This window comes from Convolutriloba macropyga, chromosome 5 (assembly GCF_964194025.1).
Source record: "Convolutriloba macropyga chromosome 5, txConMacr16.3, whole genome shotgun sequence".
NCBI classification, from domain to species: Eukaryota; Metazoa; Xenacoelomorpha; order Acoela; family Convolutidae; genus Convolutriloba; species Convolutriloba macropyga.
Window position 1 is genome coordinate 71,215,728 of NC_134472.1, and position 27,813 is coordinate 71,243,540.

Below are 27,813 nucleotides of genomic sequence, written 5' to 3' on the forward strand. Positions count from 1 at the left end.
ATAACCAAACATCCAGATAGCTAAAAAATCTAAGTGCATGGGTCAGATAGCCGAAATCAAATTTTCTAGCGAGTGGTAAAACTGGCTCAAATTAATATAACTCGTCAGTTGTTAGAATTAATTTGGTAGGTTGTTATCGATTAGTCAAAGCAGACGGACCGCTGAGGTTTATTAAGCGTCACTTTTTTGCCGTTCTCATAATGGTTGACCAATCGGAATTAGAAGTATTAAGTTTTATGAAGTGAATGCACATTTTTTTCCGGCCATCCAAATTTTTGGCTATCTGAGTTCACACTGTTGTGAACGCGTTAAAGCTTTAACTGAAACCATTCTGAACATGGATTAAATCAAAGTAAGCTATCACAAACTGGAGCAGCAACTGCATGCTGAAATTTCTCAGGGGGTATTGGGAGTATTAATGGTGATCCACAAATCAGCATCTACAGTAGTTCTGCCTCAATGTCCCCTCAAAATGGATCAAATATCCCCCAAAGCTGTCAAAAGTTTACAAGCCAAGGGCGAAAAAATTAACGTGGCAAACATGTTCATATTCATAATTTATCTATTCTTGCAGCTTATGATATTGGTTTCCAAGGAGCAGATGCTGAGGTGAGTGCTAATTATCAAATAAAGGAGAACTTATCGGGCTATCTCATTTTGTATCAAGAGCAAGCTCGCCCAAGATCTTCTTCAAGCCCAACCGAGATCATTATTGTGAAGAAAAAATCCTGATCTTCATTGCGCTAATGAAACAGTTTTTGCTTTAATTGGAAAATGTTCACTGACCTTCAAACCGTTTAGAGTGGTACAATTACAGCATAGAAGCGACAAAAATCACAACCAACCCAGTAAAAGACTGTCCTATTGTTTAGTAGCGTTCATACCAAAAAATTTACTATCATCTAGTATAGCGGGTAAACATTCAGAGGCGTACGACGTTTTTTCGGCTATTTTTGACAATTTTTTCCGGATTTTTCTGACGTTTTTTGCCTGCCAAGAATTGGATTAAGAATTTCCACGTCTTGGCCGAGTATAACAAGTCTTAAATAAGTTATGATCATAGCTCTGAATCAATACTGATATCTAGAATTGGAATTAGACTTGCCCAGTACTGATATTGACTTGGCGTTCGGTGGTGTGCATTTGCCGACCAGCAAATTAAAACTTGGGGGCGTAAGTTTCAAAAGCTACAGAATACCATCTCTTATCCAACGAATAGAAATGTTGCTCAAACGAATAGAAAGGTTGATTTACACAGCCATTTTATTTGCCAGGTTAAGTTCTCGAAAGTGGATTTTAATTTCGATTTTGAGCGTCTTTTTTCAACTTCAGCTGAATTTAGTACTGTATGTATTGAGCACAGGTTCAGATTCAGATCAGTCTTTTGTTTAGGACTTCTCAAGTTTGTGATCAGTTTTGGTCAAAAACTATCGGAATGATGTTAATTGCTTCCGTTCCGTCCTGCACTGATGGAGAACCCTCACCGCAAATTCCACTACCTGAAAAAATGCATGGCGATATTTTTCATTTTCGTCTATCTACATATTGTTTTGGAATAGTTGAGAAAATATATGCAACATAAAAATTGGTCCAGTGTAGGAAGGAGTGATTTGTAAATTTTGTCAGGTATCACATCTGTTAAGCTGATATCCCCTGAGAGGATTCAACTTTTTATAAGAACTGGTTAGATGATCATCAGTTAATATAAAACATATCTATTTTTTTATCGGACTTCTTACAATCTCGCAAACCATTCCAAGTGATTTAGACAAAGGAAGAAGTTCAATCAATAAGTTCGATTAAAAAAGTTGGCTCCATCAGAGTGTAACTTTCTATTAGATTATTGTTTCAATTAATCTTTAAATCTAATTTTTGGAAAAATACGGCCTTTTTAACAGAAGTGCAGCAATAGAAAGGCTAGTGTTGCCCTCATCGATGACTTAGTGTCAATAAAAAATTTGAACTTGGATCCTAAAGAGTAAAAATTGAACAGAGCCAATGCTTTAGGGCGATACCTATTGGCTGTTATGATTTTGATGAAAATTGTTCAAAAAAATTTCTGAATTTTGCGTCCTTTTAATTTTTTTCCCAACCACTTGTAGCTCTGTCTGGCCAAAAAGAGAAGGCCACTTATAAACTGAACGTATTTTTGTTATTACTAATAGTTTTCTTACATTGAAACTTAAGTTTTTGCTCGAAAATTTTTAATATTTGTTAATTCTTTTATGAAGCTTGTTCATTTGAAGGTCAAGCTATGTATTCAGGGAGAATCTCATGATTTCGAATTCTTCGACTATGTGATTTGGTAAAGTGTTCAGTAGAGGAGTAAGTAAAATCTATCAATATCTCTGAGTGGATATCTAACTGCTGGTAAGATTTTGAAATTATTTTTCACAAAAAAGTGTTAGAAGTTTTGATTTTTCCCACATTATCCACCTCAATATTGTCAAGTTTTTGGTTTATCTCACTAACACCAGAAATCTTCCTTTTAGTGAAAGAAAATTTTTTGTTTTTGGGTATTTGACAATCACTGTTTGTATGACAATGACACATCAAATTTCCGACGTGTCAATATATTACAAAAATCCAAAGAAAAGAGGTCAATTGAACATACATCAGTTTTCAATGAAAAACTTAATGTTTCATTAGCTCCTACACTTTATTTGCAAATTTTCATTGAATTTTCGGGCTTAGCTTTACTAAATATGAAGTTGTTTCTGCATACGTTAGTTCAGTTCGAAGCAATGTTAGCTCCTTTTTGGCGTCTTATTGAGATATAAATTATCCAATTGAATGCTTTCATATGACAACTTATGGCTTTTTACTATGACTTTTTGTGGTCTTACAATTAAATTATATTTCTTCAATTTTTTGAAATTTGTTGTAATTTTTAAAGGTTTGTAACAATATAACAAAAAACTTGACGCAGTGGCATTGAGCAGTAGCCAAGTGAACAAGTAAAAAGTTCTCAGTAGATAGCTTTTGCTTTTATGACTACGAATTTCAAGATTTTTGTATACTTTTTCAAATTTGTCTTGTCACAAAATTAGAAAAAAAAAGAAACTTTCCATTAGCAATAAAGAATAGCCAACTGAACTTACATAAAGTTCTCAGTGAATAGTTTTTGGTTTCAATAGCTTCTGTGCTTTTTTGGCACTCTCTTATTGAACCTCGTCTTATTTTCATCTTTTTTCATTGTCATATTTGTACTCGTCTCTATAATTCCTATCAAGGATAGGCCTCTTTAGCATCCTTGAGGTAAAAAAGGAACAATTTGAATGCCTTCAGTTGATAGTTTTTGGTTTTATGGCTCTGACTCTTCGAATGTTTTTCTAAATTTGTTGAAGGCCTAATATTTGTTTGAATTTTTGTTTTTAGTCGAGGTCTTGTCACAATATCACAATAAAAATGAGTCCCATTGACATTGAAGTGTAGCCGATTGAATAGATATAATGCTTTTAGTGAATGGCTTGCGGATTAGCCTTACGGAGATATAAATTAGCCATCCTAATTCACCGAGATAAAAGCTCTTAATTTTAGTGATTTTGAGTTTGTTTGTCAAAAAATATATGTTTTTGAACTCTTTATGTTATTTTTTTCTGTCAGCTTGTAGCTTATTCTCTTCAAGGACACGTATAATCTACTTCCTAGACGAGATAATAAATGCTCTCATAATTTTTTAACCGATGGATATAGGCGGGACACTATGTGTTTGCACATTTTTTTATACTGGTCAGTGGTTCTTACTGTAGTCTTTTCCCATAATTATCCCTTCCATTGAGATACAAATGAATAGTTTTAAATTTCCAGTTAACAACTAATGATTAAAAAGGGTTTGATTTCGTAAATTGTTGGTCATTTTTTGAGTTATGCGTCTGTCTGCTGATATCTTGAAGTCTTATGTCGTATTCTCAATAAAGACTGGTCCCACTGGCTTCCTGAGGAGCTATATGTCAATCTCTTGCTTACATATTTGTTGAAAACCAATGGTTGTGAGTTTTCAAATTACTTGGTTTTACAGAACTCTTCTTTTGCTGAATTGTTACCTCGTCACATTTAGAACAGTTCCCATCTGTCTTCTAGTGAAGGATAGATGAATTTGTGTAGCTTGATTTTTTAGGCATATGGCTTTTGTCATTAAGTGTTTCTAAAGATAGATAATGATTTTGGTCGTAATTAATGTTTTCAGTTTGTGTTGATTTTGATATGTGTCCTTCCTGGTTGTCTTTTTAATGGCATGTCTCATCGAACCGCTACTACACCACGGCATCATTTAATTGATTCAGTATTTTGGTTATTTAATTATTTTCATGTACGAAAGCACAAATGAGTTTAAAACTGAACGTGAATGTCCGAAAGCTTCTTATCATTTTTCCAAGGTTTGACAAAAATTGATCTTTTTGAAAGCTTAAGGACACGTTCTTCAATGATTTGTTTAACTTAAATCAATTGAGCAACAATTTTCTCAAATTTTTACATCTCAGTCTGTGATAAATGAACTCGAGTGATAATTCAGGCATATACGACAAAGCTCGTTTTGTGTTTCAAAATTTTTTTCAAACAATATTTCTATAAAAAGCTTTGTAAACAGTGAAAGAAAGTCTGAAATACTTAAAGACTTCAAATATCATTTTAAATAAGGTTGTTTTTGTCTGAAAATTTTTTTATGCATTCTGGACGGAGTCTTAATTGTCAGTCACTAAAAGTGCAAGGGCTGCAATTATTGCTGAACATTTCCAACGGGTGAAAATACCGTGAAGTTGTTGAAAAACAGTCTTTCATAGCTTTTTTAACCTTTGTTGTTTTAATATAAAATGACGAGTAGAGTAACATGGCAAAAAAGTTTCTCCAATAGCCAATTTGCGTTCCGGACACCAGTCGAGGTTTTCATCTGAATAAAAAAGTTTATGTCATTCATTCAAATTTTCATGGCAACTCGACGGTGTAATATATTTTTATTAGTTGTTTGAGTGGCGGAGTCATTATCGATCTAATTACATACTTAATATGCGAAAAACGAAAATTAACATCTTACAGCTACCTTCAACGCCCCCCCCCCCCCAAAAAAAAAAGGAAAAAATCAGCGGGAATTTCAACAAAACAAAAACATACGACATTAAAATATTTTGAAGCAGAGAAGATGAAAACTGGAGCAATTAAAGATGATAGAAATTATAACAACTCTAAGTCATTATAACAGTCAGGATGAGCGAGTTTTTTATGTTAATAATTGTGGTGACTGCGCGGTGAAAACAATTAACTATTAAAAATTTCTAATCTTAAAATTCATCGGATTATAGCTAACAATGGAGAAACTTAGCGGTGAAAATACACCACATTTGCATTACATTGCCAAGAGGTATGGGCCCGAGCTTGACCCAGGGATATTTGCTTTGCTAACAAATCAACTTTGATGTAACGGAACAATGCATATGATTATTTTTTTACCGGTAGGGGAAGCGCAGCCCCAAGTTCTACTTGTTTCTTGAAATTCATGTTCACCATGGAGTTATCGAGGTTTAAAGTTTTGTATACAATTGACTAATTATCAAGGATTGGTCTCATTAGCGTCCTTGAGGTGAAAAGGAACAAATTGAATGCCTTCAGTTGATAGTTTTTGGTTTTATGGCTCTGATTCTTCGAATGTTTTTCTAAATTTGTTGAAGTCCTAGTATTTGTTTGAATTTTTGTTTTTAGTCGAGGTCTTGTCACAATATCACAATAAAAATGAGCCCCATTGACATTGAAATGTAGCCGATTGAATAGATATAATGCTTTTAGTGAAGAACTTGCGGATTAGCCTTACGGAGATACAGGTTAGCCGTTCAAAATAATCGAGATAAAAGCTCATAATTTTAGTGGTTTTGAGTTTGTTTGTCATAAGAAACATATTTTTGAACTCGGCACTTTTTTGTTATCTTGTAGCTTATTCTCATCAGGGACACATACAATCTACTTCCTGGACGAGATATTAAATGCTCTGTTGTTTTTTTAACCAATGGTTATAGGTGGGACACTATGTGTTTGCACATTTTTTTATACTGGTCGGTGGTTCTTACTGTAGTCTTTTCCCATAATAGTCTCTTCCATTGAGACACTAATGAATAATTTTAAATTTCCAGTTAACAACTAATGATTAAAAAGGGTTTGATTTCGTAAATAGTTGGTCATTTTTTGAGTTATGCGTCTGTCTGCTGATATCTTGAGGTCTTATGTCTTATTCTCACTAAAGACTGGTCGCACTGGCTTCCTGAGGAGCTATAAGTGAATCTCTTGCTTACATATTTGTTGAAAACCAATGGTTGTGAGTTTTCAAATTACTTGGTTTTACAGAACTCTAAGGATTTTTGAACCTTTTCTTCCTTTTTGTCTTCTTTTGCTGAATTGTTACCTCGTCACATTAAGAACAGTTCGCATCTGTCTTCTAGTGAAGGATAGATGAATTTGTGTAGCTTGATTTTTTTAGGAATATGGCTTTTGACATTAAGTGTTTCTAAAGATAGATAATGATTTTGGTCGTAATTAATGTTTTCAGTTTGTGTTGATTTTGATCTGTGTCCTTCCTGGTTGTCTTTTTAATGGCATGTCTCATCGAACCGCTACTACACCACGGCATCATTTAATTGATTCAGTATTTTGGTTATTTAATTATTTTCATGTACGAAAGCACAAATGAGTTTAAAACAGAACGTGAATGTCCGAAAGCTTCTTATCACTTTTCCAAGGTTTGACAAAAATTGATCTTTTTGAAAGCTTAAGGACACGTTCTTCAATGATTTGTTTAACTTAAATTAATTGAGCAACAATTTTCTCAAATTTTTTCATCTCAGTCTGTGATAAATGAACTCGAGTGATAATTCAGGCATATACGACAAAGCTCGTTTTGTGTTTCAAAATTTTTTTCAAACAATATTTCTATAAAAAGCTTTGTAAACAGTGAAAGAAAGTCTGAAATACTTAAAGACTTCAAATATGACTTTAAATGAGGTTGTTTTTGTCTGAAAAATTTTTCTCTGCTTTCTGGATTGAGTCTTCCTAAAAAATGCAAGGGCTGCATTTATTTCTAAAGATCGCCAACGGGTAAAAAATACTGTGAATTTACTCACAGAGGTATGGGCCCGAGCTTCACTCAGGGATATTTACTCCGCTAACAAATCGACTTTGATGCAACGGAACAATTGCAGATGGTAATTTTCTACCGTAGGGGAAGCGTAGTTCTATTTTTTTCTTGAAGTTCATGTTCACCATGGAGTTATCGAGGTTTAAAGTTTTGTATACAATTGACTAATTTTCGTTGCTTTTGTTCACTTTTTCCGTTTTGTCACAAAATTTTTTTGCCGACCTTGCTTGAATATATGTCGAAATTGTTATCAATAGAGTGTTTGCTTTACTTCTAAAAATAGAAAAGTGAGGTTAAATTGTTTGAATCAGTTTTTGAGCAAAAAGTATTGCTAAAATTTTCAAAATTCAGTCTTTTATTCATCAAGAATGGCACGAAATAAGCTTCGTTAGTCCTCTTTTGCTTAAATATGCCGGATTATCAAATCTGACAACTACTGACACAATCTTCAGATGCTGCTTGTTTTAATTGCGCTTCCTTTGAAGGTGTTTAAAATGTTGCCGGTTTTTTGAGAATTTAACTCAATAATTGGTAAAAATGCATCAAATAATTTTGATCAATTGACCTTTATTTTGTCGAATTCTCCGTATTAAAATTATTTGAAACACATCCGAACAAGAAAGGAAACAAAATCAAAGCATAACAATGGCCAGTCCAATGGGCTTAATATGCAGTTTCAAGGAAACCTATCTGCTTTTTCATTTGATAAAGCTCGTATTCATTTTTAAATATACTTATTTTCAAAATTAACATTGGGTTGTTGAGCTTTGCCAATTATTTCCTCTTTTCTTGTCTATTTTTAGCGTAAAGCCAGCCACAACAAGTTTTAACGTCCATATAATTTACTAATATTAAATATTTAACGTTGTTTTACGTTTTAGGTAATTATTTTTTGGTATTGATACTACGAGTTTTCATCAAAAAAATCGAGTTTTCCCGTTTTTGATGTTCTTTTTATTATATTGTCACATTATTGACAGCTCAGATATTTCATTATTAGCATTTAAAAAGATTGCACAATTTATTATATCGTTTTTGTCTGCGAATAGATTATGGTTTTAACGGTTTCTACATTGTCCTCTAGAAGAAATCAATGGGAATTTTTTTTGTGTTTTTTTGTCGTTCCTTTTTAGTCGAATGAAAAACCTGGATAAATATAATTCTCGACGGCTTCGTACGTATGAACAAAAGAACCTGTTTTCTGCTTTCAGTTTATAGCTGAAAATTTTTAAGACTTTGAAATCAAATGTTTTAAAAAAAAAATTAGAAGTTTTCATAACTTTGAAGTTTACTGTTTAATTTTATTTAGTTCCAATTTAACTAAACTCACTAATTACTGATAAGATATCACATTACTGCTGTTAAAGAATTGCTGAATTAAACTTGTTTGAAATTTTAGGAGCATTGCTTATTGTTTTGAGGGCGCGGACTTCAATTATCAAATACATTTTTTTATTTTTAATCTTTTTCAGAATTTGTCGTTTTTTGTAGACGTATGAAGGTCTGTATAATGTCAGATCTTATGCGTTGTCAACTTTTATAAAGATTTTTAAAATAGCTATTGTTTTAATGTCTTTGAACTTCATTACCTTCGAAAAATACAAGAGTTTTTTTTAACTTTGCCACTTTTTGTTCTTTTTTTTCTACTTTTTACCGAGTCTAATCAAGGATTGATACCATGTTTTTCTAGTGGTGTACAAATTTATCGGCTTAGTTTAGATTTTATTTGACGTTGTTTTTAATTCGTTTTTAAGTTCTTTTTTTTTAAAAAATAGACAGCTAGTTTTGTGGTAAAAAATGTTTGTTGTTGTTAATTAGTTGGTTTTCTTTTTTGTCTTGTCTCGTTTTCTTATTAATGGCAGGTCTCATCGTTCCGCTAAAGTGGCGTTATTTATTTTACTGTTATTCGTGTTGAAAGCAATTTTCTTATTCATACCTCATTTCTTATTACTTATTCTTTCCTCATTTAGTAGACATTTCAGACAATAATGAGGAAGAGAGGTTCGCAACATTATGTGCAAATGCACATTACCGAGCCTCCTTGTTTCAATGTTTCCAAGAAAACGGCATAATAGTAGTCTTTGGGAAAATTGATGCTAAGTAGACGGTCTCAGATGATGTGTTCAGCAAATATGATATCGATTGCCGTTGAGCACTTGTACGTTTCTTTTTAAGCAACCTCCTTGTTGTGAATTTACCCTTAAAGTGGACAGTTTTCCTGGTTTGAACTTTTTCAAGTGTGACACTCCTGTCTCCTGTGTAGCTGAAGTTGGCATTGGCCGCAAGGGAGAATTCAGTGTCACTCAAATCCACTTTGGCTTCTCCAGATTTGTAATTTTCAAATGGACTATAAATGCAATCTCCACCACTTCCAAAATCTAAGATAAACCGACACAGGTCAAGACGATGTTATCCCGTATGGGACAAATTTCAACAGTAAAGTCTAGTTTTCCCGCAAGAATCATACTTGATTTCCTAAGTTTCGTGCGAGGATCATATATGATTTCCTTGGTTCAATGCAAGGATCATGTATGATTTCCTTGGTTCCATGCAAGGATCCTATATGGTTTCCTTAGATCCATGCAAGGATCATATTTGATTTCCTTTGTTCCATGAAGGATCCTATATGATTTCCTTAGATCCATGCAAGGATCCTATATGATTTCCTTAAATCCATGCAAGGATCATATATGATTTCCTTGGTTCCATGCAAGGGTCATATTTGATTTCCTTGATTCCATGCAAGGATCCTATATGATTTCCTTAGATCCATGCAAGGATCATATATGATTTCCTTGGTGGCATGCAAGGATCATTTATGATTTCCTTGGTTCCATGCAAGGGTCATATTTGATTTCCTTGATTCCATGCAAGGATCATATATGATTTCCTTAGATCCATGCAAGGATCATATATGATTTCCTTGGTGGCATGCAAGGATCATTTATGATTTCCTTTGTTCCATGAAGGATCCTATATGATTTCCTTAGATCCATGCAAGGATCATATTTGATTTCCTTTGTTCCATGAAGGATCCTATATGATTTCCTTAGATCCATGCAAGGATCATATATGATTTCCTTGGTTCCATGCAAGGGTCATATTTGATTTCCTTGATTCCATGCAAGGATCCTATATGATTTCCTTAGATCCATGCAAGGATCCTATATGATTTCCTTAGATCCATGCAAGGATCATATATGATTTCCTTGGTGGCATGCAAGGATCATTTATGATTTCCTTGGTTCCATGCAAGGGTCATATTTGATTTCCTTGATTCCATGCAAGGATCATATATGATTTCCTTTGTTCCATGAAGGATCCTATATGATTTCCTTAGATCCATGCAAGGATCATATTTGATTTCCTTTGTTCCATGAAGGATCCTATATGATTTCCTTAGATCCATGCAAGGATCATATTTGATTTCCTTTGTTCCATGAAGGATCCTATATGATTTCCTTAGATCCATGCAAGGATCATATATGATTTCCTTGGTTCCATGCAAGGGTCATATTTGATTTCCTTGATTCCATGCAAGGATCCTATATGATTTCCTTAGATCCATGCAAGGATCCTATATGATTTCCTTAGATCCATGCAAGGATCATATATGATTTCCTTGGTGGCATGCAAGGATCATTTATGATTTCCTTGGTGCCATGCAACGATCTTATATGATTTTCTTGATTCCATGCAAGGATCATATATGATTTCCTTGGTTCCATGCAAGTATCCTATATGATTTCGTCAGATCCATGCAAGGATCATATATGATTTCCTTGGTTCCATGCAAGGATCCTATATGATTTCCTTAAATCCATGCAAGGATCATATATGATTTCGTTGGTTCCATGCAAGGATCCTGTATGATTTCCTTAAATCCATGCAAGGATCATATTTGATTTCCTTGGTTCCATGCAAGGGTCATATTTGATTTCCTTGGTTCCATGCAAGGATCCTATATGATTTCCTTAGATCCATGCAAGATCATATATGATTTCGTTGGTTCCATGCAAGGATCCTATACGATTTCGTTAGATCTATGCAAGGATCATATATGATTTCCTTGGTTCCATGCAAGGATCCTATATGATTTCCTTAAATCCATGCAAGGATCATATATGATTTCGTTGGTTCCATGCAAGGATCCTATATGATTTCCTTAAATCCATGCAAGGATCAAATTTGATTTCCTTGGTTCCATGCAAGGAACCTGTATGATTTCCTTAAATCCATGCAAGGATCATATATGATTTCCTTGGTTCCATGCAAGGGTCATATTTCATTTCCTTGGTTCCATGCAAGGATCCTATATGATTTCCTTAGATCCATGCAAGGATCATATATGATTTCCTTGGTGCCATGCAAGGATCATTTATGATTTCCTTGGTGCCATGCAACGATCTTATATGATTTTCTTGATTCCATGCAAGGATCCTATATGATTTCGTTAGATCCATGCAAAGATCATATATGATTTCCTTGGTTCCATGCAAGGATCCTATATGATTTCCTTAGATCCATGCAAGGATCATATATGATTTCGTTGGTTCCAAGCAGAGATCATATATGATTTCCTTGGTTCCATGCAAGGGTCATATATGATTTTCTTGGTTCCATGCAAGGATCATATATGATTTCCTAGGTTCCATGCAAGGATCATATATGATTTCCTTGGTGCCATGCAAGGATCATTTATGATTTCCTTGGTGCCATGCAACGATCTTATATGATTTTCTTTATTCCATGCAAGGATCATATATGATTTCCTTGGTTCAATGCAAGGATCCTATATGATTTCGTTAGATCCATGCAAGGATCATAAATGATTTCCTTGGTTCCAAGCAGGGATCATATATGACTTCCTTGGTTCCATGCAAGGGTCATATATGATTTTCTTGGTTCCATGCAAGGATCATATATGATTTCTTTGGTTACATGCAAGGATCATATATGATTTCCTTGGTGCCATGCAAGGATCATAAATGATTTTCTTGATTCCATGCAAGGATCATATATGATTTCTTTAGTTGCATGCAAGGAGCATGTACTATTGTCTCGGTTCCATGCAAGGATCATATATGATTTCCTTGGTTCCATGCAAGGATCATATATGATTTCCTTGGTGCCATGCAAGGATCATAAATGATTTTCTTGATTCCATGCAAGGATCATATATGATTTCCTTGGTGCCATGCAAGGATCATATATGATTTTCTTGATTCCATGCAAGGATCATATATGATTTCCTTGGTTCCATGCAAGGATCCTATATGATTTCGTTAGATCCATGCAAGGATCATATATGATTTCCTTGGTTCCATGCAAAGATCATATATGATTTCCTTGGTGCCATGCAAGGATCATAAATGATTTTCTTGATTCCATGCAAGGATCATATATCATTTCCTTGGTGCCATACAAGGATCATATATGATTTTCTTGATTCCATGCAAGGATCATATATGATTTCCTTGGTGCCAAGCAAGGATCATATATGATTTTCTTGATTCCATGCAAGGATCATATATGATTTCCTTGGTGCCATGCAAGGATCATTTATGATTTCCTTGGTGCCATGCAACGATCTTATATGATTTTCTTGATTCCATGCAAGGATCATATATGATTTCCTTGGTTCCATGCAAGGATCCTATATGATTTCGTTAGATCCATGCAAGGATCATATATGATTTCCTTGGTTCCATGCAAGGATCCTATATGATTTCCTTAGATCCATGCAAGCATCATATATGATTTCCTTGGTTCCAAGCAGGGATCATATATGACTTCCTTGGTTCCATGCAAGGGTCATATATGATTTTCTTGGTTCCATGCAAGGATCATATATGATTTCCTTGGTTCCATGCAAGGATCATATATGATTTCCTTGGTGCCATGCAAGGATCATAAATGATTTTCTTGATTCCATGCAAGGATCATATATGATTTCTTTAGTTCCATGCAAGGAGCATGTACTATTTTCTCGGTTCCATGCAAGGATCATATATGATTTCCTTGGTTCCATGCAAGGATCATATATGATTTCCTTGGTGCCATGCAAGGATCATAAATGATTTTCTTGATTCCATGCAAGGATCATATATGATTTCCCTGGTGCCATGCAAGGATCATATATGATTTTCTTGATTCCATGCAAGGATCATATATGATTTCCTTGGTTCCATGCAAGGATCCTATATGATTTCGTTAGATCCATGCAAGGATCATATATGATTTCCTTGGTTCCATGCAAGGATCCTATATGATTTCCTTAGATCCATGCAAGGATCATATATGATTTCCTTGGTTCCATGCAAGGATCCTATATGATTTCCTTGGTTCCATGCAAGGATCCTATATGATTTCCTTAGATCCATGCAAGGATCATATATGATTTCCTTGGTTCCATGCAAGGATCATATATGATTTCCTTGGTTCCATGCAAGGATCCTATATGATTTCCTTAGATCCATGCAAGGATCATATATGATTTCCTTGGTTCCAAGCAGGGATCATATATGATTTCCTTGGTTCCATGCAAGGGTCATATATGATTTCCTTGGTGCCATGCAAGGATCATAAATGATTTTCTTGATTCCATGCAAGGATCATATATGATTTCCCTGGTGCCATGCAAGGATCATATATGATTTTCTTGATTCCATGCAAGGATCATATATGATTTCCTTGGTTCCATGCAAGGATCATATATGATTTCCTTGGTTCCATGCAAGGATCATATATGATTTCCTTGGTGCCATGCAAGGATCATAAATGATTTTCTTGATTCCATGCAAGGATCATATATGATTTCCCTGGTGCCATGCAAGGATCATATATGATTTTCTTGATTCCATGCAAGGATCATATATGATTTCCTTGGTTCCATGCAAGGATCCTATATGATTTCGTTAGATCCATGCAAGGATCATATATGATTTCCTTGGTTCCATGCAAGGATCCTATATGATTTCCTTAGATCCATGCAAGGATCATATATGATTTCCTTGGTTCCATGCAAGGATCCTATATGATTTCCTTGGTTCCATGCAAGGATCCTATATGATTTCCTTAGATCCATGCAAGGATCATATATGATTTCCTTGGTTCCATGCAAGGATCATATATGATTTCCTTGGTTCCATGCAAGGATCCTATATGATTTCCTTAGATCCATGCAAGGATCATATATGATTTCCTTGGTTCCAAGCAGGGATCATATATGATTTCCTTGGTTCCATGCAAGGGTCATATATGATTTTCTTGGTTCCATGCAAGGATCATATATGATTTCCTTGGTTCCATGCAAGGATCATATATGATTTCCTTGGTGCCATGCAAGTATCATAAATGATTTTCTTGATTCCATGCAAGGATCATATATGATTTCTTTGGTTCCATGCAAGGAGCATGTACTATTTTCTCGGTTCCATGCAAGGATCATATATGATTTCCTTGGTTCCATGCAAGGATCATATATGATTGCCTTGGTGCCACGCAAGGATCATAAATGATTTTCTTGATTCCATGCAAGGATCATATATGATTTCTTTAGTTCCATGCAAGGAGCATGTACTATTTTCTCGGTTCCATGCAAGGATCATATATGATTTCCTTGGTTCCATGCAAGGATCATATATGATTTCCTTGGTGCCATGCAAGGATCATAAATGATTTTCTTGATTCCATGCAAGGATCATATATGATTTCCCTGGTGCCATGCAAGGATCATATATGATTTTCTTGATTCCATGCAAGGATCATATATGATTTCCTTGGTTCCATGCCAGGATCCTATATGATTTCGTTAGATCCATGCAAGGATCATATATGATTTCCTTGGTTCCATGCAAGGATCCTATATGATTTCCTTAGATCCATGCAAGGATCATATATGATTTGCTTGGTTCCAAGCAGGGATCATATATGATTTCCTTGGTTCCATGCAAGGGTCATATATGATTTTCTTGGTTCCATGCAAGGATCATATATGATTTCCTTGGTTCCATGCAAGGATCAAATATGATTTCCTTGGTGCCATGCAAGTATCATAAACGATTTTCTTGATTCCATGCAAGGTTCATATATGATTTCTTTGGTTCCATGCAAGGAGCATGTACTATTTTCTCGGTTCCATGCAAGGATCATATATGATTTCCTTGGTTCCATGCAAGGATCATATATGATTTCCTTGGTGCCATGCAAGGATCATAAATGATTTTCTTGATTCCATGCAAGGATCATATATGATTTCCCTGGTGCCATGCAAGGATCATATATGATTTTCTTGATTCCATGCAAGGATCATATATGATTTCCTTGGTTCCATGCCAGGATCCTATATAATTTCGTTAGATCCATGCAAGGATCATATATGATTTCCTTTGTTCCATGCAAGGATCCTATATGATTTCCTTAGATCCATGCAAGGATCATATATGATTTCCTTGGTTCCAAGCAGGGATCATATATGATTTCCTTGGTTCCATGCAAGGGTCATATATGATTTTCTTGGTTCCATGCAAGGATCATATATGATTTCCTTGGTTCCATGCGAGGATCAAATATGATTTCCTTGGTGCCATGCAAGTATCATAAATGATTTTCTTGATTCCATGCAAGGATCATATATGATTTCTTTGGTTCCATGAAAGGAGCATGTACTATTTTCTCGGTTCCATGCAAGGATCATATATGATTTCCTTGGTTCCATGCAAGGATCATATATGATTTCCTTGGTGCCATAGAAGGATCATAAATGATTTTCTTGATTCCATGCAAGGGTCATATATGATTTCCTTGGTTCCATGCAAGGAGCATGTACTATTTTCTCGGGTCCATGCAAGGATCATGTATGATTTTCTTGGTTCCATGCAAGGATCATATATGAGTTTCTTGGTTCTATGCAAGGATCATATATGGTTTCCTTAGTAACATGCAAAGATCATATATGATTTTCTTAGTTCCATGCAAGGATCATATATGATTTCCTTGATTCCATGCAAGGATCATATATGATTTCCTTGGTTCCATGCAAGGATCATATATGATTTCCTTGGTTCCATGCAAGGAGCATGTATGATTTCCTTGGTTCCATGCAAGGATCATTTATGATTTCCGTGGTGCCATGCAAGGATCATATATGATTTTATTGATTCCATGCAAGGATCATATATCATTTCCTTGGTTCCATGCAAGGATCCTATATGATTTCCTTCGTTCCATGCAAGGGTCATATATGGTTTACTTGGTTCCATGCAAGGATCATATATGATTTCCTTGGTTCCGTGCGAGGATCATATATGATTTTTTTGACTCCATGGAAGGATCAAAATACACGAGTTTTTTTTAAACTTTGCCACTTTTTGTTCGTTTTTTCTACTTTTTACCGAGTCTAATCAAGGATTGATCCCATGTTTTTCTAGTGGTGTACAAATTTATCGGCTTAGTTTAGATTTTATTTGACGTTGTTTTTAATTCGTTTTTAAGTTCTTTTCTTTAAAAAAAATAGACAGCTAGTTTTGTGGTAAAAAATGTTTGTTGTTGTTAATTAGTTGGTTTTCTTTTTTGTCTTGTCTCGTTTTCTTATTAATGGCAGGTCTCATCGTTCCCCTAAAGTGGCGTTATTTATTTTACTATATTATTTGTGTTGAAAGCAATTTTCTTATTCATACCTCTTTTCTTATTACTTATTCTTTCCTTATTTAGTAGACATTTCAGACAATAATGAGGAAGAGAGGTTCGCAACATTATGTGCAAATGCACATTACCGAGCCTCCTTGTTTCATGTTTCCAAGAAAACGGCATAATAATAGTCTTTGGGAAAATTGATGCTAAGTAGAAAGTCTCATATGATGTGTTCAGCAAATATGATATCGATTGCCGTTGAGCACTTGTACGTTTTTTTTTAAGCAACCTCCTTGTTGTGAATTTACCCTTAAAGTGGACAGTTTTCCTGGTTTGAACTTTTTCAAGTGTGACACTCCTGTATCCTGTGTAGCTGAAGTTGGCATTGGCCGCAAGGGAGAATTCAGTGTCACTCAAATCCACTTTGGCTTCTCCAGATTTGTAATTTTCAAATGGACTATACATGCAATCTCCACCACTTCCAAAATCTAAGATAAACCGACACAGGTCAAGACGATGTTATCCCGTATGGGACAAATTTCAACAGTAAAGTCTAGTTTTCCCGCAAGAATCATACTTGATTTCCTAAGTTTCGTGCGAGGATCATATATGATTTCCTTGGTTCAATGCAAGGATCATGTATGATTTTCTTGGTTCCATGCAAGGATCCTATATGATTTCCTTAGATCCATGCAAGGATCATATTTGATTTCCTTTGTTCCATGAAGGATCCTATATGATTTCCTTAGATCCATGCAAGGATCATATATGATTTCCTTGGTTCCATGCAAGGATCCTATATGATTTCGTTAGATTCATGCAAGGATCATATTTGATTTCCTTGGTTCCATGCAAGGATCCTATATGATTTCCTTAGATCCTTGCAAGGATCATATATGATTTCGTTGGTTCTAAGCAGGGATCATATATGATTTTCTTGGTTCCATGCAAAGGTCATATATGATTTTCTTGGTTCCATGCGAGGATCATATATGATTTCCTTGGTTCCATGCAAGGATCATATATGATTTCCTTGGTGCCATGCAAGGATCATATACGATTTTCTTGATTCCATGCAAGGATCATAAATGATTTCCTTGGTTCCATGCAAGGAGCATGTATGATTTCCTTGGTTCCATGCAAGGATCATTTATGATTTCCGTGGTGCCATGCAAGGATCATATATGATTTTATTGATTCCATGCAAGGATCATATATCATTTCCTTGGTTCCATGCAAGGATCCTATATGACTTACTTGGTTCCATGCAAGGATCACATATGATTTCCTTGGTCCCATGCAAGGATCATGTATGATTTCCTTGGTTCCAAGCAGGGATCATATATGATTTCCTTGGTTCCATGCAAGGGTCATATATGATTTCCTTGGTTCCATGCAAGGATCATATATGATTTCCTTGGTGCCATGCAAGGATCATATATGATTTTCTTGATTCCATGCAAGGATCATATATGATTTCCTTGGTTCCATGCAAGGAGCATGAAATATTTTCTCGGTTCCATGCAAGGATCATAAATGATTTACTTGGTTCCATGCAAGGATCACATATGATTTCCTTGGTCCCATGCAAGGATCATGTATGATTTCCTTGGTTCCATGCAAGGATCATATATGAGTTTCTTGGTTCTATGCAAGGATCATATATGATTTCCTTAGTAACATGCAAACATCATATATGATTTTCTTAGTTCCATGCAAGGATCATATATGATTTCCTTGATTCCATGCAAGGACCATATATGATTTCCTTGGTTCCGTGCAAGGATCATATATGATTCCCTTGGTTCCATGCAAGGATCATATATGAGTTCCTAGGTTCCATTCGAGAATCTTATATGATTTCCTTGGTTCCATGCAAAGATCATAAATGATTTCCTTCGTTCCATGCAAGGGTCATATATGGTTTACTTGGTTCCATGCGAGGATCATATATGATTTCTTTGGCTCCATGGAAGGATCATATATGATTTCCTTGGTTCCATGCATGGATCGTACTAGAAAATACGTTATGATTTGTATGACATCATATATGATCCTTGTATGGAACGAAGGAAGCGGCGACCCGGGATTTTACTTCACATCAATGTTTAAGAAATGAGCTTAGAACGTGCACGCCTGAAATATGAGCCAAAATTTCATCATGTTGATTACCGTATCAATGACTCCTCTCATCGTGGAAAATTTTTGCGGTTCCAAAAACTAGGTCTGTTCATAAAAAAACACACCTGGGCCTGATGGATACTACTGCAGTATTTATACAAAACTGTGTATGATGTGCTATGTAAAACTCAGTGGCATTTCAGCGTAATTTTTTATCGAATTTCAGCGCATTTCTGAAGCAGTTGTAGAATTTTTCTCCACCCAGTTATCAGTAGAAATTCTCAATAATTTGTGCCCATGGTAACTTCGTTCATTTGGTGGTACGCTTAAAAAAGAATGTTGGCTTGAAATTCAACCGTACTTAGAAACTAGCATGGTACTCCCCAATTAGCTGGAAAAATAATTACTTTATAACAGAACTCAGTTCTAACATAAACAGGTCAATATTAAAAGAAATTAAGTCACAAAAAAATCCGAGCATAAATTACTTGAAATTTTTGTAATTGATTATTTACTGTTTTAAATAATATTACAAAACGATTAATACCACAAACTTATCAACTCTTATTTTAGCAAATTTCGAAATCTTCATATCCAATGGTCTGATAATGACTGCAATTAGCTAAACGTGAAAACAATTTTGCAAACAATCCAACCCAGGCTGAGTTTCCAGACCAAAATAATCACACGGGGAGGGGAGTCATGCGTTGAAAATTACGCAGTGCGGAAACCTGGATGATCGCACAGAAGTCTGGCCTTACGCACTCTCAAGTGTGGAACGATCTGGGCACACCAAATTTTGATCTACCCGGGTCGAGGTTTGGCGGTGAACTTTTGTAAGAAATGCCGTGAGATGCTGTGAAAAAAATTTTTCCACCGCGTATTTCTTGCATCTTTTTGCGGTTGATGCGGTGAATCGCGGTGAATTATTTATTTTCACCACGTTCTTGGTATTCTTACAAAAAGATACCTCCATACACGTGTCCGAACCTCGTACCTACTGTATGTCTTCAACTTCTTGTTCCACTGCGCCAACTGTCACTGACATCTATGATAATTCTTGTGAATTTACGTAAACGTTGAAAAACAAATGCGGTGAATTTTTGTAAGAAATGCGGTGAAATGGGGTTATTTTTTTTCCATCGCGCTCACTGCATTCACCGATTTTCTTACATTATTTGCCAGAGAGTAGATGTGGCGAATTTTTGTAAGAAATGGGGTGAATTTTGCGGTGAATTTTTGCAAGAAATGCGGTCGAATGCGGTGAAATATTCTTTTTCACCGCATTCACCGCAATCACTGCATTTCTTACAAAAATTCACACAAAAATCTTTAGAAACAATTCTCAACCAAGAGAATGTACAATATAATGTATAACAATTCGTTAAAACGTACAGTCTCACACAGCATAAATTTTGTCTGAAACCCGGGTTGAGGTGTCACCGCCATTCAACGCAAAATTATGTAAGATAAGCGGTAAATGCGGTAAATTTACATAAATTAGGCGGTGAATACGGTGACAAAAAAAACATTACGCCTGGTACCAGTGAAATTGCATATTTTCATCGCTGAATTTAGCGGTGAAATTACATAATTTCACCGCTTTCAAAAATGTGTCTAAATTATGCGAGATAAGCGGTAATTGCGACGAAACTACATAATTTCACCGCTTAACTTAGTGTTGAACTTATAACAAATTACCGCTTAGAGAAAAGTTAAAATTATCAAATTGTGAGATTACCAGTAGATGCGGTGAAATTACATAAATTCACCGCTAAGGAAAAAGTGTCAAAAAAATGAATGATTGGGGGTAAATTTAGGGGGGTAAAACGGTGTAGGATAAGGGGGTTATGAAGAGTAAGGGAGAATTTATTAGATTTAACCCCCTTCCTCCTAAAATTACCCCTTAATCTAACATCTTTTTGAAACTTTTTCAAGCGGTGAATTTATGAATTTTCACCACTAAAGTAAACTTACAAAAAGTCACCTCTTTCCAAAAAGTAAACTTACCACATTTCACCTCTAAATTATGTAATTTCATCGATAAAAATCGCAAAACTTATAAAAAATCGATGCGTATTTTTTACTGAAAGTAGTGTAAATTTGATTTAAATCCAAAACAAGAATGCTAGACTTTAGTGAGCAGTTGCACAGTGGAGAAAGATTTCGCTGACATGTAGTAGGTGAGAGGTTCGAACCCTTGTCATGCAGGTAAATTGTTGAGAGTGGTAAAATGCGGAAACTTTTTGTAAGTTCGCCGCTTGCTCTAGCGGTGAAATTTCATAATTTCAACGCATTTCACCACAAATTTATGTACAAAATTTGAGGTGAAAACAAACGCTTATCTAACCTATTTTTCCGATTTTTTTCTCGACCCGGGAAGTATTCTGATCAGTTAAATTGAATGAACTGATGAGAGACTGAATCAGCAGGATTTAAACCTTACCCACGTTGGACAAACTTACTTAACTTAGTAAGGCGTGGTACGGCACCGTATAAGTCTTTGATCAAAACCGTACTAAGATCTTGTTAATTTTTCTACGGGCCGTAGTAAGGCCGTACTAAGATTTCTAAGGTACCGTACTAAGGCCGTATCAAGATTAATAAGGTTTTTAAGGTCAAATAATAGCTGGAAAATTGTCGGAAATTGTCTTACACAATGCTTTGTATCCGTATTCATCTGGTTCAGCCCCAGTGACAGTTGCGTATGTGGTGTCGTTGATCAGAATGTAGGAAAAACACTTCCCAAGCACAATTCTCACTTTGCGATAGTCAGCGCGAGCCGAATGTCTTGGTGTGGTTCCAGAGAATGAAGACCCAGACCATACTGAAAAACCTTCTGCATTGATGTAAGTTTCACCAACTGAGCCTCTAACAAGGCAGTACACAACACCAAACTTCCCTCTGATCCTGACGTGGTGGAGGCCACTCTTCACTGCAAAGATATATCCTTCTAACACTTTTTCAAAGTTTTTCAAAAATATGCCGGCGAAGAAGATGAAGCCCCGTGTGGGTGCAGACTCCGACTCAAAACAGGGCCATACTCAAACCAAAAATGGTATGAAAACACTCTGTTCGACACAAAGGGCCTATGCGTTCTGCTCGACTTTTTTAAAAATCTGTTATAATTTTTTGTTTAATTACCCTAACAAAAGGCTTGGTTGAACATTTACATTCTAAGAATCACTTCATAAGCATATGAAGAGTTTGGTCCTTAAATTACTAGCAGTAGTAGAAATTTCTAAAACCATGTACATGTTTATCTAATGGAATACGTTCATGCAATTTGATCATTTCTCTAAATAATTTTTCCTTAAATTTGTTTTTCCTGTTTTTTCTTTCCGGATTTCTATTGGTAGGTTGTTCCACCATCTCGAGATGATATTATCTTTAAAATGAAATCACTCATTGTGATACCAATCTTTTTGTAAAAAAAAGAGTTATTCAACTCTAATCTTTGTTTAAGGTTAATATGTCCTGATTCATGTACTTATCAATTTTTTGAAAAAATTACTCTCAATTTGCTAGATCTTCCTGATCCGTTTTGGAGTGAGATATAATACAAGTGTCATCTGCGATTTGTATAACTTGTTCGAATTTTGTAGTTTTTTGAGAAATCGTAAAAAACAGTTAAAAAATCAGTGGCCCAAGGACTGTTCTTTCAGGTACTTCATGGTTAGTTGTCACCCAATCTGAACATATGATTCCGTTTTTAACGCATTAATTTCTATTATATAGACGGGTCCTAGCAATGTTTTCGATTTCAGGCCAAACTTTCACTTTGAAATTGTTTCGAAACAAATTTTTTGGAAAATTTGAGTTGAAAATTTTTGATAGTGTCAATTGGCGATTTAATTTTCAGAGATCCGAAATGACTTCCGTTTATTTTCTTATGTTCTTTTTCATGTTCTCGCACTTGCTGGTGTAGTAACTTTTCAAATAATTTAGCAAGAGCTGGTGTCGTTGAAATTAGTCTGTGGTTCAAGAAGTCAAGCGGACCACCATCTTTAAAAATTGAAGTTACATAGTCTGTTTCAAGGAAATCTTAAAAAATCTATTCGAAACACATTCCTTAATTGCAAACAATATCTGTGTTCAAATAAAAATTCTACGGTATTTGTAAAACCATGAGGGTAGAAATCCAGGACCCAGCACTTATTCTGTGGTAGTTTGTTAATTAGATAGCTCAACTTTTTCTCGATATGAATCAAAATGAATTGTGTTTTTATTTAAAAAAATTAGTGAGCTCAACAATGTATCTCTTTACTTCATACAAACATGATCTTAGAAAAAATTTGTTTAACGTGTTAGCCACTTGTTTCTTATCTTTTGAAATGATTTTATTGTACCATTTTTTTGCGTTTCACTTCTTGCTGATTCCCATTTTTCTCTTGGCCTTTTTGTTGTTTCTCAAAATTTTATAGCTAAATTGATCAATACAGCTTCGATTAAATCACGAAAATTTTGAAGTGTAAAACTTGCAATGTTTTGTTAGTATATTCGTCCTCAATCTGTTGATGCTATTCTTTTATTTAGTTCAGCTGCACAAAAAATTGCAGTATATCTGTAAAAGTATTGCAATAGCTCTTTTCATGCTCGAGTTTCAAGAACGAAAAAATAATTGTGAAAAAAAGATCATTACAAAATATTTGTTCATTTGTTCCCATACAACTGTATGGTACATCTGATTTTCTGTGGTTAAGTAGTGATCATCTAGAATTCCATTGTTTTATTATTGGAAGCAAATTCTGTTAATAATTAACTTTTGTTTTGTAAATAAATTAAATTTTAGTGTCCAAAAAATAGAGTGTTGTCTGATATTGAACATGCTCTTGAGAATTTCAACATCATTTCATCAAGAAAAAAAATCTGCTAGGTTTTTAGAACAATAAGAAAAGTTTATTAGAAGTTTGTCCTAAATGGTTCTAATACTTCGAACCACAACGACTCCAAAGTTTTTTATTGCGTTTATTTTGCTCCTGATATTATATTTGAATGAATTTGGTATTCATGTTCCTACTCTACCACTTTCCGATAACTGCGTTAACTTTGACCTACTTTGTTTGAAACAGGGCTTTATTCTTAAAAAAGTTTTGGTATATCTTGTTATCGTTCATTCATGATTTGGGAACTATCATGCGTTTGGTTGTCTTGTTGTGGTAGAAATCTTGAGAATTCCTTGCGTTTGTTATTGAAACCCCGTTTTTTCAATAAAAAAATGAGGATAAGCGAACTTAAGTTAGCTAGGTATTTTTCGTAACTTTCCATTGTTTGGATAACCGCAAGACCGGGCCACGGATTAGGTTTGACATCACCACAGATTATTTAAGATGTAAATAGTAGTTGTAATATAAAATAAATGGGCCTACACATTACACTCTTTTATTAGACACTTTTTTAAAAATCACATTGCTGTTATTGAAGTCAGAATAACTTTTCAGAAAGCATTTTAATGTTTTGCCTCCTGCAAAGGTTATTAAGTTGAAAAGAGCAAAATGTTTGCAATGGAAAAGCATTTAAACTAATTTAAAGTTAATTTTGTTATCTCAATTTTTTAATGTAAGAATTTAAGTGGAGATATCGTTGAATCTTCACACGAGGGAAAATCTATTTTGAAGCTGCATTTTGCCTAAAAAAACTATATGCGCAATTTGGTTTCTCAGTAATGCCTATATTGTAGTCGGCAAGCATGCCACCCTATCTCTGGCAACTCCGAAGAACCAGTACGCACTCAAAAAATTGCGTTAATTTTTTAATAAATATGATTATTCGCCTTCTTTTCTTCACCGCTCAGGGAAAGAACGCTTGACATTCAAACTGTTTAGTTCCATTCAATCAAATAATTTGGCGTTATAGTCAAACTTCGATGTGTGCTCTATCTCAATTATTTAAAAATTTCTTTAGACTTTTCTGCCTGTTTACACCCAAGTTGGACTGATACTGTGCAAAATTGTTACATCTCGCTCAGTTGCTGCGTCCTTATGTACAGAGATAAGAAAATAAATAGGAGTCTTGTGAAAAGATCTTTGCTCAACCAATGAAACGATCATTATAGAATCAAATCATTTTGGAAAACCAGGTTTGGCCAAAAATACCCATAAAAGGACTTTTACTCAATCCATTAAATGATTTTGCACAGAATTTAAGTAGGGTTGCTTGACTGTGTTATATGATTCAAGAAAATCTCTCCCACAAAACGTCTGAGGCTCTTCATAAAACTTGCCATGAACATGGGGGTCATTAAAAACAGGGGCGTGTTTATAATTTGTTTCAAAAAATATTTTACATCGCATAAAATTTTCCATTTAAAGGTGATTCATTTCCGTCTGTGGCACCCATTAAAGACGTATTAGTTTGCTGTTTGACAGTAATTCTGTATTTTGGGGTGCACAACTCAACCAAAGCTACGTTCTGGGAGGGTTCTGAGAGGGTGAATCCAATAACAAAAACTTTCTATTAAAACGTTTCGTTTGAAAAATTAATGTTTTGGTAAAGCAACACAATGAATCGACTTCTATCAAATGAAGTAGTATTCAGAAAGAACAAAAGTGTTTTGGCAATCAAAACATTTTTCTAATATGGGCGCCGTGACCTGACTATATTTATTTCTTACAACACCAGGTACCTGGAAGCTTCCCCCCCCCCAAAAAAAAATGATCAGGGACAGTTATACAGTTATACAAAAATTGAGTGATACTTATCAAAACTGTTTTAAAGGTTCGGACCTATATTTATATCGTTGAGCATTAAGCATCATTTGGAAAACCCGTGACTATTTTCCTAAATACATACTATGCTAATACCTGTAAAACAGTGACAATAAGCATGAAGAATTGTTGCGAAATGTTGCAACTATTGTTCAGGCTTGATAAAAAATCTTTTGTCGAAGGTGAAAAATAGTTACAAGGTTCCGTAACTTTTGTTCATGCTTACTGCTACTGTTTTACAGGTCACTATTGTCTACGGTTATGGTGTATAATTTCCATGGCAATGAATGCCCGAAGCTATCTGTCATGGCAGTTCAGAGCTGAACCATGAAAAAAACATGCTGAATTTTTGCATTATGCATGAATCTATTCATGTCATATTTTTCTTTTTACAGTCTGGCTGTTAAACTTAAAATGACTCATTTGTCTGAGTAGTTTGCACTTATTTTCTGTCTTTTTATCTTGGCATAACAAATTACCGCATGCTTCTAATCTGAGCAGCTATAATTACCGCATGTCCTCTATATGAGCAGCTATAATTACCGCATGACTTCTATCTGAGCAGTTAGTTTACACGCCACGCCGCAATTATATATATATATATATATATATATATATATATATCTTAAAACGCGGCAAAATAATATATGCAAGCTTAATTGAAAGTTGAAAGGCAGCTTACATGTTCATTAAAAGCAATGAACTAATTTAAAATGTATTTAATTAAAAAATGATGTAGTTAACTTTGTTCAAGTTCGATTTCTGGGTGAAGTCCAGTTGGTTTCCTCCGACTGCTATAATCGGCGCCCTTCGAAAGTTATAATCCGCGCCCTCCTAGTTATAACGCGACAGGTGTGATGCCAGCCTTTCACTCGTAATTGTCAAACTGACCTCCGCCACCGACCTCCACCACCAACCTCCATCGACCTCCGCCACCGACCTCTGACCTCGGCCTCTGACCTCCGGCTCCGACCTCCACCTCCGACCTCTGCCTCCGAATTCCGCCTTTGACTCCACCAATAATATGTAAATGCACCAATATATGGTATAGTTGGAGCTTGAAAAGCTTTTAAGGGTATCGCCATTTTAAAAAATTTATGCTTGAGATCGAATTATTCGAAATTTTCAAAACTTGCTATGTTCTTTGTATTCACAGTGAAACAATCTGTGTAGTGTTGTCAAGCAATGTAAACGAGGCTGCGAAGAAGAGGGACAGACTGGGATGTATCTTAATGTAATCTGGGCAAACTGGCAAAAGTTTTTATACTTCCATTCTTCTGGTTCAGTACTGGTTACTATTAAGAGTCAATGGTACAGCAATTAAACTCACTGTGAGCAGGGTCGGGGTGGTCAAGTGTGAAAAAGTTTGTCTCTTGTTAGAACTAATTACCGGTTAAGAAGTCAATTAACAGGGTTGCGATTAACGAGATTACGGCTCTAAAAAAATTGAAGACTATAAAATTATGGCCATGGCTCGCGAGGCATGGCTAAGCGCGCTAAATGCGCTGCTCGTGAAAAGTCAAGTGGGGGTTTATTCCGTGGGGTTTATTTCCTATCTAAAAACTAGCTGAGTTTTTTTCCGTGGGGGTTTATTTCCTGTCTAAAATTAAGTGGGGTTTTTTTCCGTGGTGTTTTTTTCCTGAAGCAAAATTGCTTCATTAGGAGATCTTGGCTCGAGTTTTAAGGAATTACTAAGCACATTTGACCTATGAAGTGTTATTTTAATTGAAGAATTTTGTTTTCAACTTAATTGGGGTAATTGGTAACGCTAACCCCGAATTTGATTGTTAAATTTTCTTCAATGTTCAACAGTCGAAGCTCCAATTTTTTACCGAGAGAAAACTTGACTTATGATGAGATAATTGCCATTTTAGGCGACAACGGCATCAAAAACGGCAAACAACAAAAGTGTACGTTTTGCAACTATCTGGGTCTGAGTATCAAAAAAAGACCTTAAATTGTTTTCTTGCCAAACCATCGCTTTCAAGTTAGGGGGGGGGCAATGACAAGACACCACACCATCCAAAAAAAAGTTATAGGAGTATAGTGTTGAGAAAGAACAAAATTGAGCTTTTGCGATCAAAATATATCTCTAATAACTGTCCTGTGACTATTTTTCGTTTCAGCGATACTTACTAGTGGGATTTGAGACTTTGCGCCTAGTGCAGTCATAATGACTCTCGCTTTGCTGTGCTTTCTTGTAGAACCATCGAACTCTCGGCTGTGCTCTAA

At 35.2% G+C, this 27,813-nt stretch overlaps 1 protein-coding gene across 1 annotated transcript; it reads right to left on the bottom strand.

The window, feature by feature from the left end:
* Window positions 1-1,275: 1,275 nt before the first annotated feature.
* LOC142340223 (uncharacterized) lies at window positions 1,276-27,813 on the bottom strand. The gene is made up of 4 exons (XM_075390746.1): window positions 27,718-27,813; window positions 21,531-21,809; window positions 9,319-9,498; window positions 1,276-1,499 (listed from the first exon to the last, which is right to left on the bottom strand). Coding segments are annotated over exons 1-4 (549 nt in total). The 5' UTR covers window positions 27,719-27,813; the 3' UTR covers window positions 1,276-1,410.